Source organism: Lycium ferocissimum, chromosome 12 (assembly GCF_029784015.1).
Source record: "Lycium ferocissimum isolate CSIRO_LF1 chromosome 12, AGI_CSIRO_Lferr_CH_V1, whole genome shotgun sequence".
Lineage (NCBI taxonomy): Eukaryota > Viridiplantae > Streptophyta > Magnoliopsida > Solanales > Solanaceae > Lycium > Lycium ferocissimum.
The window spans coordinates 39367825-39389039 of NC_081353.1; the positions used below are offsets into that span (position 1 = coordinate 39367825).

The 21215-nt window shown below is 34.4% G+C and overlaps 3 protein-coding genes across 5 annotated transcripts in view; 2 read left to right on the forward strand and 1 right to left on the reverse strand.

Moving 5' to 3' along the window:
- LOC132040970 (cell division control protein 2 homolog A-like) overlaps positions 1 to 21215 on the forward strand; it is a 79677-nt gene that overhangs the window by 46677 nt on the left and 11785 nt on the right. The gene's annotated exons all lie outside the window — the stretch shown is intronic.
- Positions 4955 to 15622, forward strand: LOC132041074 (ATP-dependent 6-phosphofructokinase 6-like). 2 transcript variants are annotated; one of them, XM_059431838.1, is made up of 13 exons: positions 4955 to 5202; positions 7097 to 7143; positions 7255 to 7294; positions 8403 to 8465; positions 8576 to 8713; positions 9584 to 9742; positions 10177 to 10230; positions 10806 to 10874; positions 11124 to 11253; positions 11612 to 11880; positions 13213 to 13261; positions 13335 to 13489; positions 15138 to 15622. In XM_059431838.1, exons 1-13 carry the CDS (start codon positions 5101 to 5103, stop codon positions 15345 to 15347), a joined length of 1485 nt encoding a protein of 494 aa, XP_059287821.1. In that variant the 5' UTR covers positions 4955 to 5100; the 3' UTR covers positions 15348 to 15622. The 2 variants fall into 2 exon arrangements, with proteins under 2 accessions (XP_059287821.1, XP_059287822.1); XM_059431839.1 differs by lacking the exon at positions 9584 to 9742.
- Positions 16304 to 20846, reverse strand: LOC132040589 (serine/threonine-protein kinase Aurora-2). Its single transcript, XM_059431241.1, has 9 exons — positions 20720 to 20846; positions 18969 to 19085; positions 18139 to 18285; positions 17955 to 18050; positions 17585 to 17680; positions 17388 to 17484; positions 17109 to 17226; positions 16677 to 16749; positions 16304 to 16591 (listed from the first exon to the last, which is right to left on the reverse strand). Exons 1-9 carry the CDS (start codon positions 20759 to 20761, stop codon positions 16490 to 16492), a joined length of 888 nt encoding a protein of 295 aa, XP_059287224.1. The 5' UTR covers positions 20762 to 20846; the 3' UTR covers positions 16304 to 16489.

The following is a 21215-nucleotide window of genomic DNA, read 5'->3' on the forward strand; positions in this document are numbered from 1 at the left end:
TACAGAATTTGTAGTCAAACTCTACCTCATCAGTTTTTTTTTTTTACTCAGTTGAAATTTTATAAAACTCTGCCTTAAGACTTAACTTTTGCCCGAATAAGCCTAATTTAACTATAAAACTCTGGCTTGTAAATTTTTTTTAATTGAACCGGAGTTCGAACTCCAAACCTCGTGATATTAAGAGAAGGACAAAAATTAAAGACCAGTGCCTTTGAAGGTCAATCCGCACGAAAAAATGGTTTTATCAATTAGTATCATCTTGATTTTGGGCTTTGAATATCTGAATGGTTTAAGCTGCCTAATTGTCTACGAGTCATTTGCACGATTGCCTTCAAAGGCACTGGTCTTTAATTTTTGTCCCTCAAATTGATGGTCTTTAAGTTTTATCCTTCGCCAAAATTTCTTTGATTTCGGGTTCGAACTTCAGTTCAGTCAAAAATTTAAAAAAAAAACTCATAAGGTAGAGTTTGGATTCGTAAGGCAGAGTTTTGTTTTCACCAGAAGGTAAGGTTTTTCTTAGTTGGAATTTTATAAACCTCTGCCTTAAGGCCTAACTTTTGTCCGAATAGGGCTAATTTTGGGCAAAAGTTAGGCCTTAAGGCCTAATTTTGGGTAAAAGTTTGACTTAAGGCCTAATTTTTGCCCTCATTTTTGCGCAAATCTGCCTTTTTTTGGTTTTTTTACCGTCTTTCCAACAATTTTTTGCCCTCAAAGTGCCCTTCTTTTTTGGTCGGTCTTTATATTTTGCCCCTCATTTATGTCTTCTTTAATTTTTGCCCTCGTCACTTTAATGAAAGTTTTTTGACGAAATTACCCTTACCCCATTAAAACTCTTTCTATTTTGTCATTTGCTCTTTTCTTTTCTTTTTTTGCTTCTTTCCTCCTCTTTTTTGTGTCTATCTCATCCGTTCTAAAACTTAGGTACGAATTTGGATCTTTTGCTCGTTTCAATATTTGTTTTTATGTTAAATTGTTGTTTGTTGAATTGATATCTTTGTCTTCGTCATTTTTTATATTTAATTGATCCTTTTTTATTTAAAATTATAGTGTTTTGTTATAGTGTCTCTACGATTTTTTCAACTTTAGTTTCGTTCCCCATGTATATATTTTGATTTTTTGAATATCGTATTATGAATGTCGTAATATATTTTAGCCGATTTTGATATGCGTTTTGGTTTTCTCTTTGTTGAATCTTTGAAGTTTTGCCTGGTAACAAGATTTTATGTTATTCGTCGTTTTTGTTTAATAATCCGATTTTTTGAAGAATGTTTTTGTACGAGGCAACATATGCGGGGTCCCGAGTTTATGATTTTTGAACCGAAGTTATGCTTAAGGATAAAGTTATGCTTGTTCCGACATAACTTCATGAATTAAGTTAATTTATGTGTGTCTTGATTTTTTGGTATTGTCTTGTTAATAATTTTGATTTTTATGCAATCTTATGTGTTATTGGTGTTGTTTTGTTAATAATATTTTGTTTATTATGAAAAATGAAAGTTTGCCTCTCACGGCATACTTTGTAATTTAAACACAACTAAAATTCTTAACACTTGTGTATTTTTTTATTTTGCTTATGAAAATGAAAGTTAAACAAAGATACTTTGTTCTTTTTGTAAAGTGAACTTCTGCCCCTCCGGCATACTTTTACAGTTCTTAACACTTGCGTAAATTTTTGTTTTGCTCATAAAAAAATGAAAGTTTGCCTCAACAAAACATACTTTGTTCTTTTCTAATGTAAACTTCTCCTCCTCCGCATACTTGTCTAATTCTTAACACTTGTGTATTTTTTTTTATTTTACTTATGAAAATGAAACTTTTAGTTACTTTGTTCTTTTGTAAAGTAAACTTCGCCTCCTCCGGCATATTTTTCTAGTTCTTAACACTGTTTTGCTTATAAAAATGAAAGTTTGCACACTTTGTTCTTTTCTAATGTAAACTTCGCATTCCAAGATACTTGTCTAATTCTTAACACTTGTGTATTTTTTTTTATTTTATATATATATATATATATATATATATATATATTGTAAATAAACTTCGCTCCTCCGGCATACTTTTCTAGTTCTTAACACTTGCGTAAATTTTTGTTTTGCTCATAAAAATGAAAGTTTGCCTCAACAAAGATACTTTGTTCTTTTCTAATGTAAACTTTGCCTCCTTCGGCATACTTGTCTAATTCTTAACACTTGTGTATTTTTTTATTTTACTTATGAAAATGAAAGTTGCCTTAACAAGATACTTTGTTCTTTTGTAAAGTAAACTTTTGCCTCCTCCGACATACTTGTTCGTAACTTTGCCTCGATTATTTTTTGTCAAGAAGTTACTATAATTTCAAGTCTAAGTCATTGAGCATTGTACACTAATCAAATGGAACGTATAAACTAATCAAAATCGTAACAAAGCAATAAATTTGATCAATTCTATGTTGTTGAGTAAAATTATGATTCGCAATGTGAATCTCAACCGCATATCACTTGTTTAGTTCATAGAAGATGATTTGTTGTTATTTTCAAATATTAACAAACCTAAACTTAATAAAGCATCAAATTAAGTTGAATTACATTCAATTGAAACGCTATATATTATGTATTTTATCTTTTTTGATGTTGTAGCAAGAAAATCAATGGAGATTTCTCACGAAATGTTGGAACGACGGAACGATTGAAAGGTTTGTTGTTGAAATGATGGATAGGTTTAATTGGATGTTTGGGGTTCGCTACTTTCGATTTTTATATGTTATGGGTAGGGGTAGTAAAGTCTTTTTCTTATTATCTTTTAGCTTAAAAGGGCAAATATTAAAGACCACGCATTACGGGGGCAAAAATTAAAGACCAGCGCATTTGAAGGGCATTCGCGCCAATTGCCCGAATTCCAACCCAGAACTTCGAAATATTAAGCGAAGAACAAAAATTAAAAACCATCAATTTGAGGTCAAAATTAAATACCAGTGCCTTTGAAGGCCAATCAGCACAAAAAAATGATTGTCTACTCTTTCCCACTTCATCACATGGCAAAGCTCCTTCTGGACTATAATCCAGGTCAGATATAACTCAGTTCTCAGTTTAATTTTGGACTTGTCTAATTATATCTTTGATACAAAAAAATAATAAAAAAACTGTAAGAAATATTTCAATTAGATATGTTCTTGTCATCATTAAAATAACAAAGAAGAAGCATCACTTAATGAGAAGAAGTACATTGGGGTTTGCTTGGTTGGTGAATAAGTTATATCGGAATTATAATGACGAGATTACAATACAGAAATCAAACACTAACGGGATTATTCAGTGAGTACTATTAATAGTTTGTTTGACAAAAGTTTCCAGGAAGCTAAAAATGGTTATTTTTTCAAAGTTTTTTTCAGAAGCTAAAAAGGTAGTTTTTCCGAGAAGCACTTTTGAAATCTTGATCAACGATAAATAATTGCTCTAAAATTAGCGAAATACTTTTGAAATAGATTAACCAAAACACAAATTGCTACTCTCTATTTTTTTTTAAAAATGACTTCTGACAAAAAACATTATTTCAAATAATAGATTTTAAAATATTGACCAAACATGCTATAAAAATGGGATATACAAATTACAAGGTATGAGATAAAAAAAAACATGTTCGACTTTCTATTGGGGTAAATTTTTTATTTTAAAATTCAACTTTAAATTTTTAAAGGACTTCAGGAGAAAGCATTGAGAGGGACATCTTAGTCATTTTTTGTGTTTTATCGTGAGAATGTTGTCTCACACAAAAGATGGTATAAAAATAACCAAAATTAAGGGCCAATTGTTTTTAGGGGCCAATTGTTTTTAGGGATTAAGTCTGTTAACCCTGTATAAATTATTATTTTTTTTGTTTTATCGTGAGAATGTTGTCTCACACAGAAGATGGTATAAAAATAACCAGAATTAAGGGCCAATTGTTTTTAGGGGCCAATTGTTTTTAGGAATTAAGTGTGTTAACCCCGTATAAATTATCTTATGTTTGATTGGAGATATTATATTTATAATCAGAATTATAACATGCACTCAATTGCACCTTTTATACTGGACAAGTTATATCAAATTTTTTGTTTTAGCTAATATCTCTAATCAGATACAAAATAAATTTAATCTCAAAATTAATACGAGGATAATACACCTAATCCCTTGAAGAAATTATTATACTGCAATCCATACATTATTAATTCTCATATAATAATTCTTGCATAACTAGTTCATAAGTAATTTCTCCATTTCAATTTGTTTATTTTTACTTTTTTTTTTCTAATCCGTTACAATTCTTTTATTTCATCTTTCGACCTGATATGTTTAAGATTATAAAAATAAAAGATATTTTGGTACATTCTACATATCTTTAGTTTAAAACCACAAGTTTAAAAATATTTTTATTTTTTTAAAACTCCATCTCAAGTCAAAATCAGATAAATAAATAGAAATTGAGGGGATATGTATTACAGTAATTTTTGCATTGTCTCCAAACCAAACCACCCCCTAAATATATTTGGAGGACCAAGTTCACAAGAGAAAGAAAATATAACCAAAGAATGTGGTGTAGCGGATGGAGCTGCTTTTCCCTTAACTAGAGATTTTGGGTTCGAGCCCAGAATATAAAAAAAATTCTTCACAGAGAACGGTTTTCACGAATGGAATCTATGTGGTTCGAATCCGAATATAGTCGGGCTCCATTATTGTACCAACACCGGTGAGAAAAAAATAATATAGAGAGTGATATGATAAATGCCACCAGCCGACCACTTCCTAAGCGGTTTGTTTTCATGCTTTCTTAAATAAAACAAAAAACAAACAAAATGGACTCTCCTCCTATTTTTTTTTTCACTTACCTTTTTGAAAAACTAGGATTCTCTTTTTATTCCTTTGATTTTATTATACAGTGATAAAGGAATCCAAGATTAGCTTTCTTTATTACTATTACAGTGTAAGTGTTTTCCAGTTTCTTGTTTACACACGAACCAAAAAACCAATCTCTCTTTTCTTTGGTTGACTCAAATCTAACATATAATATATACACACTTTATTGTTGTTCTGTTTTTTCCAGAAACACTTTAAATCTCCATTGAAAGAGAGGGATTCTATAATTAGAAAGATGAGTACTGAGAGTAATTATCAGATGAAGGTGGTGAAAGGGGATTATGGCTATGTTCTTGAAGATGTTCCTCACTTGACTGATTACATCCCTGATCTTCCTGTACTGTTCTCATACTCTTGTTTTTTTTTTTTTTTTTGTTTGTTTGAATGATTTTGATGTTGTTATTTGAATCTCTAATTGTTTGATTTTATCATTTCATAATGTTAATTGATTTGCTTTGTGTGTTTTTTTCTCCCTTGGTGACTCGAACCCACAACCTTGATGTTGGAGGTGGAGGGTGCTGACCATCTGAGCAACCCCTTCTTGTCAGTTGATTTGTTTTGTTAGTTATTGCATCATGTGCTGTTTTTCCTTCACTTGATCCATAAAAATCTCAAAAGAAAAGTAGAAGAAGCTCATTGGGATTTGGGGCTATGTATAGGCATGTGTGTTAAGTGTGCGTCACGAGTTAGTTGTTGAACCGAGTATAGTATTTAAGTGGAGAAGGGTAGAGTGGGGGGCCGTTAAGCTGGAATAATAGATCTGTGGTTATTGGAAATGTTGGGGAAGGTTAAGGCTGACTAGCTTGATCCGTTCACCCTCCCATTTGGCCAAGCCGTGATGGACAGAGTTGCTGGTATATGTACTGGTGGGAGGTAGCAGGTACCTAGTGGAATTAATCGAGATGCATGCAAGCTGGCGTGGGTAGCACGGGTATCAAATATTGTGAAATCCACCCTTGTCTCAATTTTTCCATCTAAATTTTGATTATTCGATCTTTTTTCTTCTTTTGTAATTTGCATCATGATTCAATCAGAATTTCTTGAGTTCTTCTAATTTGTAACTTCACCGAAATCAAAATAGTTCCTATACTACTACGTTAGTATGTTATACTCTATCATTTTCTTTCCCTTTTGAATAACAGTTAAGGATATGTTCTATGTTGTGGTGGACCGAATGCGAGCTAATACTGAGAATTAATTTTTGAAAGTTATTGTTAACTTTAAATGTCATGTACTTGTATACTTGGAGATCTGGTTAAAGAAGTATGTTTCCCATAAAGTACACATGTTCTCTCAGAGTTATGCTTATTTCTACTAGATTTTACTATTTAAAGTTCTTGGTGGAAAAAATGATAAATTTGGCTTCTGATGAAGTATTGGGGTTTTTAGAGTGTGTGTGTGTGTGTGGGGGGGGGGGGGGACAATAAGGGCAAAACAGGTTTAGGAAACTTAAGATATTAGTTTTGTGCTTTGAGGTTTTAAGTAATCTGCAAATGGAAGGTGTTCATAGCTCTCTCCACGAGGGGACATACTGACTTGTTGGAGGATGATTAGTGGTCTGAACTGGCATTCATGTAAAAGATGTTGTTTGGTTTTCAGCAGAGCTGCTAGATGCTATCTAAATCTTTCATTTTGTGTCAGTAAACAAGAGGCTTCAAGTGAATATGCATTAGCTTTTGTTGTATTGTAATACGTTGATGATGGAGAACCATTAGATGTATGAACTTTCATTCATTTACAAAATGTTTTCGTGATGTCTGCAATTTGGTTTTGAAGACAATTGCTAAGATCAGGTTTTGTTGAACTGAAGAGTATCTGGTGGAGAAGTTATTCTGGTACACTCCCAAAGAAATTATCTTTCATTCTGTTTGTACTTCCTTCTATCCATGAACTAATCCTAAGACAAAAACCATATCCTTGCCATCAGTCTCGTTTATTTTCTTTCCTATTCTCAGTTCAACGACATGGTTGGAGAAGCTCTGTATTTTGTTTTTGGAAAGGAACCATTTTGTCGTCACTTTAAATGTCTTGGATGCTGGCATATAACCTTTGTAACATACTATTCCTAGTTCCCCTTGTTCTACCAGTTTTTTCTTAAGTGTTTCACATAAATGGTTCAATTTTGGCTCTTATAAGTATTACCTGTTTCATCTGCCAACCTTTATGTCTGGTGTGCTGGATGCTGATATTTACTAATTGAACTTCTTTTACATCTTGTTTCTTTATGGCAGACTTATGACAATCCATTGCGGTCAAATCCTGCATATTCAGTTGTGAAGTGAGTCAATCACCAAATTTCTTGTGTTACACTTCAAGCTGACGTGGAAGTTACTTTATAGTTCCTTATTTGTGTATTTTAACAAGTTATGAACTTTCATTGTGGTTTCAGGCAGTACTTCGTTGACATGGATGATACTGTCCCCCAAAAGGTGAGTCCTGTTTCTTAACTTGTTCCATGAGTCTAAAATTCTGTGCAGCAACAACAACAACAACATACCCAGTTGAATCCCACAATGTGGGGTCTGGGGAGGGTAAAGTGTACGCAGACCTTACCCCCACCTTGGAAGGTAGGGAGGCTGTTTCCGAAAGACCCTCGGCTCAAAAGAAAACAAGGCAAAAGAGTCTAAAATTCTGTGCAAAGAAAAAAAATTAGGAAAAAAATGTTATTCCCATCTTCTTCATTTCCATATTTAAATACTCAGACAAATTACATTTAGCTACATACAGTCTTGAGAAAGGTGGGCTTAGGATTCTCAATTTTACTACCTGAGTGCAGGTGATCCAAAGAATGTACTAATAGGAATAACTCAAAAAGCTAGAGTAGAGGACCATTACACTTTGATCTAGGTTTTGATAATTGAAGATCCCATATTTTGTTGAATTTGACATGTCTAGTGGTTATGCAGGACATATGAACACTTTGTTATTCCACCCTTGCCACAAATTACATCTCAGGAAACAGAGTCTAAGCATTGAAATGGAATGCTTATAGGATAAACAAAATCAAAGTATATGTCAAAATTTGAGAATTTACTCCATTATATAGCTGAAAGGTATAAAAAAGAACATGCTGATCTGATTAAGAATAGATGTCTATAAAATCTGTATTTTTTGTGTAAAAGGAGTATATGGAAAATATGGAGCAATACATGGAATTCTTACAAGAGTTAGGAGAATCTGTAGTTGCCATGTTAGTGATAGAGGCTGATCTTTTGTAATCTGTACCATCTTGCTACCTTTATTAATTAAATCTTACCTTATCAATAAAAGAGCATGCTCTGACTCTTCAGTGTGCTTAAAGACAGTACTTTGCGCTCCTTTTCATTGCTATAGTCTTTTCAGTAGTTTCCAAGATGATATAGCAGTGAAGAAAGCTTGAAAAGGTATTTCTTTATTATGTTTCTGTCATGGAATGAGCCCCTTCATAATCTTTATATTCCATTGCTAGCTCTCTTTCCATTTAGGTACCAGGGAAACTTGTATTAGAGAGTTCTTCTGACTCCTCTTCCTTGAAGTAATGTTTAAATCTCTTTCCAGGTTGTTGTTCACAAGGACAGTCCCAGAGGGGTGCATTTCCGGCGTGCTGGTCCACGTCAGAAGGTATGTACTTTCCTCTGGAGGGGGCAGGAAATTCTCCTTTTCTTTCTTGAATCAGTAAAAGTAGGAACGTAAAAGATTTTCACTGAGAAGCGTGCTTCTTTGTTGCTCAGGTGTATTTCAGTTCGGATGATGTTCGTGCTTGTATTGTAACTTGTGGTGGTTTGTGCCCAGGGCTAAACACAGTGATCAGAGAAATTGTACATAGCCTTGATTATATGTATGGGGTCAGCAAAGTCTATGGTATAGATGTAAGTTGTTTGAACTTCACTTTTATGCTTGTTTAGGCCTTCTGCCTCATATGGGAAGTGATTGATGCATGCACAGTTAGTTGCAAGGGGATCCAGTTGCTATTTATTCGTACTTGTTTCTTTATTGATGAACATTGGATTCTGTATAGTCACATGCCTATGTTATTTCATAACTTATCGCAGTTGTTAAAAGCTGGCTGCTCAACATCTTTCTTTTTTTTCCTGCAATTTTTTTTGGCAGTAGATAAGTTAGTAACTTCAGCAGGTAAAGACTTCATAGGACTAGAAGAAATAGCACCACTTCTCTAACAATGAGCAAGAAAGCTCCTCTGTGATAAATGTACTCAAACCAATAAGTCAATGGTCCCCTTTTCTGTTCTAGATCTTTTAAGAAACTTGTTAACCAAAACCAAGCATGCTGCCAGAGTAACAAGTGATGGCTCTAGTTTATGTTACTGCCATATAAACTTTTCATTTCAATTCAGGCTGTAGGCCAACATATACAGATGATGTAAAACACAAAGGGCATAAGAGTCATGGCTTTAGCCTCCATGGCTTGAGATATTTTGAAGAAAGTGAGATTAAATGAGGCATTGTAAATTGAGGTGTTTCTGTTGGATTGTTTCTTATCATTTAATGTAGCATCTGGTACAAGCAATTTGCAACGTGTTTCAAGTTTAGATAGGAAATCAGATTCTTATTGCTGTTTTGTTTTTAGACCTTTTTTGGCTGTTAAATATAGACGTTTGACAATTGGAGATTGATGGCCTCGTGTGTGTTTGCTCTTTTATTCTGTTTTCTCATCCTCCTCTTAGCAAAGTTTTATACTGCACTTCATTGGCAGCTGACACTGTAATTCTTTTTCAAAAGGGAGGTTACAGGGGTTTCTATTCAAAGAATATCATCACTTTGACACCAAAGACAGTTAATGATATTCATAAACGCGGTGGTACAATTCTTGGATCATCACGAGGAGGCCACGATAAAACAAAGATTGTTGACTGCATAGAGGACCGTGGAATTAATCAGGTACCTCTAGTGCAAGATTGTCCTAGGATAAGTGTGTAATGGTAGAATACATTTTCTGTGTTCATCCCTCATCGTTCAAACTATGATTTTCCCGACCTTCTGCTAAAGGTGCTTATTTATTAATGAAGAAGGCACTGTACTGGTCATGAAAATCTTCTCTAGGGGCAAAAAATAATTGAGCTTCTGCGAGCATGCTTGTTGTATTCATGCAAAAGACTTTATGTGGAAAAGAAGCTAGAGGGAGAAAAGGGCTTTAGGAATAGAATTTCTGATTTGTGACAAACAATATGATCTTTAGGAATGAAATTGCTGTCTATCACCAGAAGTCAGTGTCCTCTGAGGCAAACCTTCTATCTCATTGCAAAATGTCTTGTGTGTGGTTTTGTCACTCAATAAATTTCCACTGGCTATAACTTGTGTTTTTACTGGTCCAGGTTTATATAATCGGGGGTGATGGAACTCAAAAAGGAGCAGCTGTAATATATGAGGTATGTTATTTCCTGGAAGTCCCAGCTACAAGATTTTAAAGATGCCAGCTCAAATATTTTCATTTAGAGGGCAACAAGGTGCTCATGGATTGAATTGTCTTTGCTGAGCTTTTTAGCACTCTGCTCAAAATTTTGAATACCAATTCTTTTATTAGGTTGTTGAGGTGATTTACTCACTTAACATCTCTTGAATGAAGTTATCTGTTACAGTCTGTATTACATGTTGAGATCATTTTGGTCCTCCTTTAGCATACATAAGTTAAGCTCGTGGATAGCGTGTGTATATATATATATACCAATATAATTCTATTAAGTTTGGCACTTACTTTGATGGCTTTTGCATATCGACCTAATAGCTTCCAGGAGTTTGTGATTCTCTTGAAATTTCATATGGTTTTTAGTATGATTTTCAAAAATCAGGTTGCAAGGTGCTTATTTATTCATTCTTTTCCCAATATAACGAAGCAGCCATTTTTATATGCTTTAACTCATGGTATGGTCCTTGTTTTGGCTATTCTCAATACTTTGGTAGGTGAAAGATTACTTATCCTCTGTCAATTATTGCCATTGTGCAGGAAATTAGGCGGCGTGGTCTCAAAGTAATTGTTGCTGGGATCCCCAAGACAATTGATAATGATATTCCTGTAATTCTCTTCTCTTCAAATACCAATTGATTGTTTTTTTCATTTAATAAACAGTTTAATAATCTCAGGAAATACAGTTTGATGTTTCTTGCAAATGAGAAACATAAATGTATTCCGCAGCAAGTTACTCGATATGATGTCTTCAAAAACCTCATTTTGAGAGTACCATCTCCTATTTGATCAAGGCAAATTGAGCTCTTCATATATGGCTACTTTTCTGTAAAAATAAAACTTTTTTTCTGTTTTCAGGTTATCGACAAGTCATTTGGTTTTGATACTGCTGTAGAGGAGGCTCAACGTGCCATAAATGCAGCTCATGTTGAAGCTGAAAGTGCTGAGAATGGTATTGGGGTGGTGAAGCTAATGGGGCGCTATAGTGGTATTGTGCACCTTGAACTTGAAATCTTGTTACCCATATCCAATAGGCTAGTTATGACCAGTTTTTCCATGTTTTCATGGAGAGCATTTGATGTCCATATCTGCTGCATAACATCTCTTGCACAGTGTCGGTTGATCCTAAAAAATTATCGATTCTGAGTTAGTAGCTGCAAACTAGATAATGGTAAGAAATAATAAAGTGGGCTTATCTAAGCTCTAGGACAATCATTTTGACGTGGAGAATAGCTTATAATATTTGCAGTGATCTCAGTAACGATGCCCTGTAAAGTTATTTTTCCAATGTTTATCTTTTTAAAATTTTCCAGGCTTAGTTCAATTTTCTGGCATATTTGTTGCAGGATTCATCACAATGTATGCCACTTTGGCGAGCAGAGATGTTGATCTCTGTTTAATTCCAGAGTCACCCTTTTATCTTGAAGGAGATGGTGGACTCTTCGAATACGTTGAAAAACGGCTCAAAGAAAATGGGCACATGGTTATTGTCATAGCCGAAGGAGCAGGACAAGAACTTCTTGCAGAAGAGAATGCGCATGCCAAAAAGGAACAAGATGCTTCGGGGAACAAGCTTCTCCAAGATGTTGGTTTGTGGATTTCCCAGAAAATCAGGGTAATGGTTGTAACTCATGGAATTCTCCTTTAAAAATCTTGTTAAACCCAGAAATATCTGTCTGTTCGTCTGTGTGTAAGTGTGTTTGTCTCCACTTCGGCATGCAGATTAGTGTCAAATGAAATCCAATTAATGAAGGACTATGACATTCAACTTCTACCGTATTTATAGAAAGATGGGAAGTATTCACCTAAGAGGGATTTAAATAAGATGAAAGAACTTGTACCACATTTTTACTCCTACCAAATAATAACCAAAATATCATGAATATGCATATGCATCTAATGAAGACATTATTATGGTAAGAAAATAGCTAACGCATTACAGTGCTATGTTTATATCTTTACTTTCTTATATATTTAAAACTTATTTGTTTATAGATATTTGTTAAGGTATTGCTGTTATCTTTCTCAAAAAAAAAAAAAAAAAGGGTATTGCTGTTATCTACTTATCTATCAAAACCGAATTGTCTGTAGGTGTAAATGATGTAAAGTGGCTGTAACTACAAATATTTGTTGAACATTCTGCTTTATGGTATAACTAATTACAATGATGAAAATTTTCTAACTTCATGGTGCAAAGCACCCTGATGAGCAATCTGCAGAAGTCTTACATTTCCCAATGTCAGTTTTAAGAAGTCTGGCCAAAACTGTCAAACATGGTGTGTAGTACTCCCTCCGTCCCAATTTAGGTGGCACCGTTTGACTAGGCACAAAGTTTAAGAAAGAAAGGAAGACTTATGAAATTTGTGGTCTAAAACAAACCTTAGACATTTGTATGGCTGTAAATCTTTTCATTAAGAATTTCAAAAAAAAAAAAAAAAAAAAAAAAAATCTTTTCATGAAAGATAAAAGGGGAACTTTAAAGTTAAGTTGTTTCTAATTATAGAGAGGTGACATTCTTTTTTTTGGTTGTTGTGGTTGACTGGCTGTTACTGCCCCCTTTTTGTGGTTGTTACTGCTCTATCATGCTTTTTATAGTATGTTGCCATGGCTTATTTGTTTCCGTTGTTTCCTTTTTCGTACTTCTTTGAATTGCTTGTCCTTATGCCGAGGGTCTACCGGAAACAACCTCTCTAACTCCCAAGGTAGGGGTAAGGTCTGCGTACACTCTACCCTCCCTAGACCCCACTTTGTGGGATTTCACTGGGTATGTTGTTGTTGTTGTTACGATATTCTTTTTGGTATAGACTAAAAAAGGAAAGGGTGCATCATAAATTGGGACAGAGGGAGTATATGCTTAGAGTCCATGGAAAAATCATGGTTGAGCTGAGTTAGAGAGGAACTATTTTATCTTGTATTCTGTTATGCTCACCACTTTGTTTTCTTGTAGGATCATTTCGCTAAAAAACCTAACATGCCCATTACTCTTAAATATATAGGTACGAAATTTCAACCATCTTAATTAGTGGATTTGTTGCGAAATATATCGAGCTAATTGATTTTTTTTTCCAGATCCGACTTACATGATTCGTGCTGTTCCAAGTAATGCCTCTGACAATGTGTATTGCACTCTTCTTGCCCAAAGTTGTGTTCATGGAGCAATGGCAGGGTACACAGGTTACACCTCAGGACTTGTCAATGGTCGCCAGACATATATTCCATTCAATGTAAGTTGTTCTGCATTGACTTATGTTCCATTCAATGTAAGTTCTTCTGCATAGACTTGTCTTTTTAATGGAAATGATCTCGAGAATTTCCATACCTGTGCCTCTCAAACTCAATGTCCAAGTTGGGGCCTGGCTGCTAGTGATAGTAATAATTACTTTGCCCAAACCCCCAGAACTTTTGAAGGGAATTTGTAAGGCGAGGTGAGAACGTCCAAGGGCGAATGGCATGCGGATCTCAATTATTAAAATTTTTGTCTTTTTTTTTTTTTTTTTTTTTTAAATGAGAATATTAAATTTTTTGTCATCTTTAGTTATTTAGTTAATAATTGAAAAACTACTGATAAAAGATACCCTAAACTACTTTCCCATAAAAGATTACCCAAAACCATGAAAATTTTAAAAATTAGGTTACTACAATAATGCTTTTTGGGGGGATGGGGGTTTGGTTTTTTTTTTTGGGGGGGGGGGGGGGGGTGGGTGTTTAAACAACATGAAATTACCATGTTTCCTTTGCATGTGCACACGATATTGGTTACTGATAACATCCTATATTAACTTACCATTCAAACATCCTCTTTCTGCATTGGGAAAAAAAACCCAGGCAGAAGACACATGAGAATTGGCAAAAGGCAAAATGTCACCGGTTTTTCATCTCATTTGACTGCCTCGAGACAATTATGCATCAGCTCTTCTCTAGGCACATCCGCACATGCAAAGGCACACCTCATGAGTCACGAGTTACGAATGCCTGTGAGAATATTTTGCTGGCATTTTGCGCTCAGTCTCGTATCTCGTAGGTGATTTTCTTTATCAGCTTCTGTTTCAATGACGGAAATTCTCATTGTCAAGGGAGTAACTGTTTCTGAAATTCTTTCAATCTTCTGCTTTATGATCAGTTCTCCGACCACATGCACCTGGAGTCATTGTTGTCTATTTTACTCAAGCTCTCCTCATTCCAGGAGAGACTGTTCCAGAGAATTTCAACATGTTAACCCAATCACTGGATAATTTTGTTCTATTGTTGGTAAACGATGTCTTTCTATGATGTTAAATAAAGCATCTCCACAAGTGTATAGGTGTCACTGAATTCCTAAGTCTCTACATGTTTGTAGTGGGAATAGGTGCATGTCCTTTTCTCAGAAGGTTAGTTAGCAGTTGCTGTACTCTTTTTTTAAGGTTAAGGAAAAAATGCATCTTGGATTTTAGCATAATCGATATAAATAGTCGCAGACAGTCATTGCAGGGGCTGAGCCACCGTGGGAGATTCGGGTTCGGCAGAACCCTGTAACTTTAGCACAAAGCTGTATTTGTATTAAAAAATTAATTTAACATGTATAAATAATCGATCCAATATGCAGTATGCAGAAAGAATTATAGTCTAGAATCCATAATCTAAAAATCCTGGCTCCGCCTCTGAGTCTTTGCATTTGAAAGCAAAAGTGGCCATTGGCTATGGTGTATGAATACCTCTGTTACAATCCAAGCATATTCTATTTATTTGGTTCTTGAAATGGGGAACTTAAAGCAAGCTTTTTCAGGCTTCAAAAAGCGCATTTGATATGCTATGAAGTTTTAAAGCCATTGAATTATTATCTCTGTGGATGCACAATTGTATATGTTGAAGTTTAACCGACATTTTTGTTTGCAGCGTATTACCGAGAAACAAAATATGGTGGTTATAACAGACAGGATGTGGGCACGTCTTCTTTCTTCAACCAATCAGCCAAGCTTCTTGCGTGCGAAAGACATTGAAGAGGTTAAAAATGAGGAGCAGCCGAAAACTCAATTGTTGGACGGGGATAACAATGTACATGAGAACTCAGGTCACTGTGACAGAAGTAACACACTTGACGAGTAACTCTGTTTTTCATCATTTGCCTGTGCAGTGGTTCTCTTGCTGCCTTTGAAGCTTATTTTGTTGAAGGTTTTGGTCTGCCTGAGATGTTGGCAGTAACAGATGTATTGCAGTCTAATTCATCTGAAGTGAAATTAGACAAAACGAATTAAAAAGTTTTGTAATAAATTTAAATAGTGAGAAAGTCGTAGCACATAAATGACAAACTGTATGCGACTGTGAGTCTGGATGTCTTTCGAGATATAAAATAGTCTTGAGCTTTGGAAGAAATTTCACCAGCTGTCTCTTTTTGGAAAGATTGTTTAAATGACCTCTTTTTTTGCGACTTAATGGACTTTTTGCACTACGGCTTAAAGATTCATTAGGAGAATTGAAAAAATTATAAGAAAACGTTAATTTTATGTTGGTGCAATGTTTTGTTGCAAGATTGAGAAATAGATGGCGGACAAAGTTGCTTGGTTGCTGTGCTACATCCGTGGAATTAGTCGTAGTGTGCACAAGCTAATCCAAAATGTTCGGAAGGATAATTCTTTCAAGGTTGAATTTGCACAATTCTTTAAAATGAGGACAAGATTTAAATGAGGTCTAGTCTAGAGACATTCGTGTAAATCAGCCAATTAGAGATGAGATGGGCATGCTCTCCAAGGATAAAGATATGGCTAGTTAACAGTGACATGATTATCCAAATGGACCGTGATGTATTTACGATATGCTAGATATTCTTTAATTGACAGTAATTGATACTCATACAACAAACAACAACATAATCAGTGTATTCCCACAAGAGGGTGTTGCGGAAGATAGAGCGTACGCAGACCTCACCCCTACCTCGTGGATATAGAGAGGTTGTTCCCGAAAGACCATGGGCTCAAGTAACACACGACAAGGTAATTCGAAAAAGAAAATACAGGATACACAGACATTTAGAAAAGAAAGCAAAAAATAACTTATTGGCTATATAACAGTTCGAAAGGTAGTTCTTCTCATTTTCATTTCAAACGAAGAGATTAGATGACAAACATTTTACATTACAGATCGTAAAGTAACTCCTCTCTCATTTTACATGACGATGTTTTATCCTATTCTGATCAAAGGCTTCTTGAAGAATAAAAAAATCGTAATATATTCGAAAATGTGAGATGTATTCAACCCCTATAAACACCAGAAGGTTCTGCATTCTGCACAATCCAAGGATGCTCAAGTAACTTCTTCAGGGGCAAACGTTGCGACGAATCCTTGACTAGCATCTGCTATTCCACATTATATTAGTCTAGCTGAAACATAAGTATAGGAGCATATATATCTGAAAAGTAGCTGAAATTTGAAAATAACCTGAGTAATAAGATCCTTTGCAGCTGATGAGACTACCGGTCTGGATGGAAATTTTAGATCCACTTGCACAATCCTGTGTACGTCATCGCAAATGAGGATATTTAGTAGGCATAGAGTAGAAGTTTTCTGAGTAAGAACTTGAAAAACTCCTTAAACCTGTTTTTTCAACCTTCAAATCCTATATTTCAAGTTTAAAGTCGAAATAGGCCAATTTGATAAACAAACACTTATTTGGAATATTCTTCTGCGGATATTCCAAATCTTATTCATGGCCAAACGGCTGCTCACGGCTCTTTTGTTGTTTTTCTTTTGGTACTGCTTGTTTTGCTAGCCAAATCCAAAAACCAATGTGCAATTTCTCTCTTTTGCTTTTCAGTTTTATATTCCTCATAAAAAGCATGTAAATAGTTTCCACTTGCTGAGAAAGTTTACCTTCTATATGTGTCTGAGTGTTCCTTTGCTTCAAATGGAGGCACCCCATATAGAAATTCATAGCAGAGGATACCAAGGCTCCAAATGTCCACATTTGCATCATGCTCCACACTTTCCACTGCAATATTTAGCAACCAACCATCACTAATGTAATTCAGTTAGGCTTGCTTTAATTTGATCAAGCAGGCAATGTGAAGGTTAGCACAGAGGAACTTCGTGAAATGATTACTTGCGCTGGGCCAAGAGAACACAAAGTTACATCAGGTATAGTGTGCTTACCCATCTCAGGTGGTAAATAGTCTAGAGTGCCACACATAGTGCGTCTGCGATTGAAGGTGTGTACCGACCAACCAAAGTCTGCAATTTTAAGTTCACCCTAATAGTAGAAAACCATGAAAAGTACAGTTAACAAAAAACTCTGGCCTATTTTAAGCACAGCAAAGCATAAAATCCAATATGCAATGCTAAATAAGTACCTGTGCACCAACCAAAAGGTTCTCTGGTTTAATATCTCTATGTATTACATGCTTCCCGTGACAGTATATGAGGGCTCGTGCCAGTGATGCAACGTACTGTTCCATGCCCGTGACAAAACAAATCAAAATTTTAGATCAACTTAATGATGGTAGGTAAATTAGAGAGCATGTTAAAATGATATAGTGTTAAAGATCCATATAATTCTAGTTACTCGGACTAGAGGAAAATGGGACCATAAATATAGGAAAAGAACTCCCAACTGACACGAATTCTCTTCATCCCCTAATTGAAAAAGGAAAAGAATAACAGGGAATCCAAAGGTTCCACAGTAACGTTAAGGCAGAGTCTAACAGTGCGATAAGAACTCACAGTTGCAGCACGCCTTTCACTAAAATATTTGCATTTCTGGAGCTCCTTATAGAGTTCACCTTTGGCAGCATATTCCAGAATCAAATAAACCCGTTTCTGCAATAATAATGCGATAATCAGTCTCTAATTAATTCTTCTAGGCCACAAATTGAACAAGCAAAAGCATTAGATTGTAGAATTCTACCTGATCATAAAAGTAACCATAAAGTCTCAGGATATTTGGATGCCGGAGGTGGCTTTGTATTTCAACCTCACGACGAAGCTGATGCTCGACTTGGGACTGTTTCAGCTGGCTCTTGAAAAGCACTTTTAGTGCAACAATATGATTGCTCTGTTTACATGAAACAACTAAAATCACTATCCTCATTTTCATTTGTAGCATGAATTGTATATTTAGATAGAGAAGAACGATAGAAGGGGGGTAAATGTGAGGATTAGGAAAGGATTTGATCAATAGGCTAAGAACATTCTAGAATCTGAACAGTTCTTCTGACAACAACATACCCAGTGTAATCCCACAAGTGGGGTCTGCGGAGGGTAGGATGTATGTAGACCTTACCTCTACCTTTATGGGGTAGAGAGGCTGTTTCAAATACAACATCACAATTTAAGCTAACATCCAAATAAATACTATACAGTTTTTTTCCCCTTTATAATGCATAAACCTTTTTGCTCCCTGAGGACTGAAAGATGAGGATCAAGTTAGGGGTTCGGCAGAACCCAATACCTTTTGCTCAAATCATGTATTTGTGTTAAAACATTCATTTAATATGTACATTAACTCTATTCAGAACCCAGTAAGAAAAATGAATTGTGATTCAGAACTCATAAACTAAAAATACTGGCTCCTCCTATGAATTGCTCAACAATTTCCGGTTAAACAATGCTACATAAGATTAATAATATGTCGAATTACCAAACCAGTGAAGCACAATCAGTTGAGTAACTAAAACTAATAATTCTCCAGTAATCTATAGAACATAGAAACTGGAAGTAGTCTTCTTATGCACTAACCCTTTTCTCCCTAGCTAAATATACATGACCAAATTTTCCTCTTCCAAGAGGCTTTCCAATGTCAAAATCATTGAGAGTCCATCTCTTTTGATCCACCGTCACACCCTCCGATGAACCCTGAAAAAATTGAAATCTTAATCAACCCATTTTACAAAAGGGCAAAAAAAAAAAAAAAAAAAAAGCAAAAAAAACAACAACAACATATATTTCTGTTGATAAACTTAAAGTATAAAAATCTTAGAATCTCATAACTGTGGTGCTTAACAAAGACAACAAGTTCATTTTGTTCTACAACTTGTCAAAACATTTCCATGCGAAATTCCTAGTCCATAGCCCTAAATCCTTTTGTAGCCCTCAGTTAACTGAAGATTCACCTCAAAATTTCCCAAATGTATACTGAATTCTATCTTGAATACCAATCATTTAAGATCACACCCAAAGAAAAAAAAAGTACTACTTGTTTAAACACGACACGGAAATGAAAAGAAAAAAAAAAAACTTATTACCCCAAATGGGATTTCACAAAATCATCAAATTCAACTGAATAAACATAAAGCATGAAAATACTTAGAAATTCTTAAAATGAATAACAGAGCTTAACAAAGTCAACCAACCAATTTTGTTACAATTTGTCAAAAATATTCCTAGTCAAAGGCCCTAAATCCTTTTTAGTGCTCAATTAACTAAAGATTCACCCCAAACTTACCCAATGTACACTAAATTCTGTTTTAAATACCACTTATTTAAACCGAAATCGAAAAGAAAAAAAAAAGTAACTTTTTTACACCCAAAACAGAAATGAAAAAAAAAAACTTATAGCCCAAATGGGATTCCACAAAATCATCAAATTCAATTGAATAAACTTAAAGCATGAATTTTTTTTTAGAATTTCTTAAAATGAATAACAGAGCTTAACATAGTCAACCAACCAATTTTGTTACAATTTGAGCTTAACAAAGTCAACCAACCAATTTTGTTACAATTTGTCAAAAATATTCCTAGTCAAAGGCCCTAAATCCTTTTTAGTGCTCAATTAACTAAAGATTCACCCCAAAATTACCCAATGTACACTAAATTCTGTTTTAAATACCACTTATTTAAACCGAAATCGAAAAGAAAAAAAAAGTAACTTTTTTACAACCAAAACAAAAAAAAAAAACAAAAAAAAAACTTATAGCCCAAATGGGATTCCACAAAATCATCAAATTCAATTGAATAAACTTAAAGCATGAATTTTTTTTTAGAATTTCTTAAAATGAATAACAGAGCTTAACATAGTCAACCAACCAATTTTGTTACAATTTGTCAAAAATACTCCTAGTCAAAAGCCCTAAATCCTTTTTAGTGCTCAATTAACTGAATATTCACCTCAAAATTACCCAATGTATACTAAATTCTATCTTAAATACCAATCATATAAATCGAAATAGAAAAAAAAAAAAAGTAAGTAACTTTTTTACACCCAAAATGGAAATGAAAAATAAAATAAAAATTTATTACCCCAAATGATATTCCACAAAATCGTTAAATTCAAGATCATTGCAATATTTAAATCGAAACAAAAAAAGAAAATGCTTATAAAGTCAATAAATTAAAATACCTAAAAAAAGCCCTAAGCTTTAAAAAGAATGAGCCTAACAGCCCCATTGTTAATTTCTTATTTTACTGTGTTCAAATTCTATGTATTCCCTTAGATGCAAAAAATTGACATTTATGTTTTATTTTTGTAAATTGGTTAAGAAAATTGTTACCTTATGTTGTTGTTGTGGCTGATTTTCTGTTGCAATAGCCATGTCCCTCTTGCCTGTATTATGTCCCAATGAGAGAGATTTTGAGAGAGAAATGACTGAATTTTGGTTAAAAATGTAAAAGTATTTGAATATATGGATATGTCTTGTCTCTTTTTTTGTGATTATTACTTTGCAACGGTCATATTTTGTGCAAACATGACATGTGGGCCACTTGGGACAATGACTTTTGTTTATTTAGATTTTTCACGAGGAGCGTATCTACACTATGGTAACCAAGAGGAGCTTTTTTTAGGAAAAAAAAAAGAGGATTATGGTGGAATAGATAAGATTTGTAGACCTTAAATTCGGGGTTTCGATGAGAATGTTGCTAACAAAGAAGGGATAAGGCACTAGTACGCACAACTTTGGCTAAAGTAGCTGCGACACACCTTACTTTTACTAGAGTACTATAACCCCCCAAACTTTTTTTTTTGTATCATGACGTGGAGGAGGCGTG

What these genes read in the sequence shown, in the direction of transcription:
- LOC132041074 (XM_059431838.1), top strand. Translation starts at nt 5,101, where the DNA reads ATGAGTACTGAGAGTAATTATCAGATGAAGGTGGTGAAAGGGGATTAT. An exon ending in ATGATACTGTCCCCCAAAAG is followed by an intron (nt 7,295 to 8,402) that starts GTGAGTCCTGTT and finishes ATCTCTTTCCAG; the next exon opens with GTTGTTGTTCACAAGGACAG. An exon ending in CATTACTCTTAAATATATAG is followed by an intron (nt 13,262 to 13,334) that starts GTACGAAATTTC and finishes TTTTTTTTCCAG; the next exon opens with ATCCGACTTACATGATTCGT.
- LOC132040589 (XM_059431241.1), bottom strand. Translation starts at nt 20,761, where the DNA reads ATGGCTATTGCAACAGAAAATCAGCCACAACAACAACATAAG. An exon ending in ACCTTTTGGTTGGTGCACAG is followed by an intron (nt 17,485 to 17,584) that starts GTACTTATTTAG and finishes TTCTACTATTAG; the next exon opens with GGTGAACTTAAAATTGCAGA. An exon ending in CAAAGGATCTTATTACTCAG is followed by an intron (nt 16,592 to 16,676) that starts GTTATTTTCAAA and finishes GTGGAATAGCAG; the next exon opens with ATGCTAGTCAAGGATTCGTC.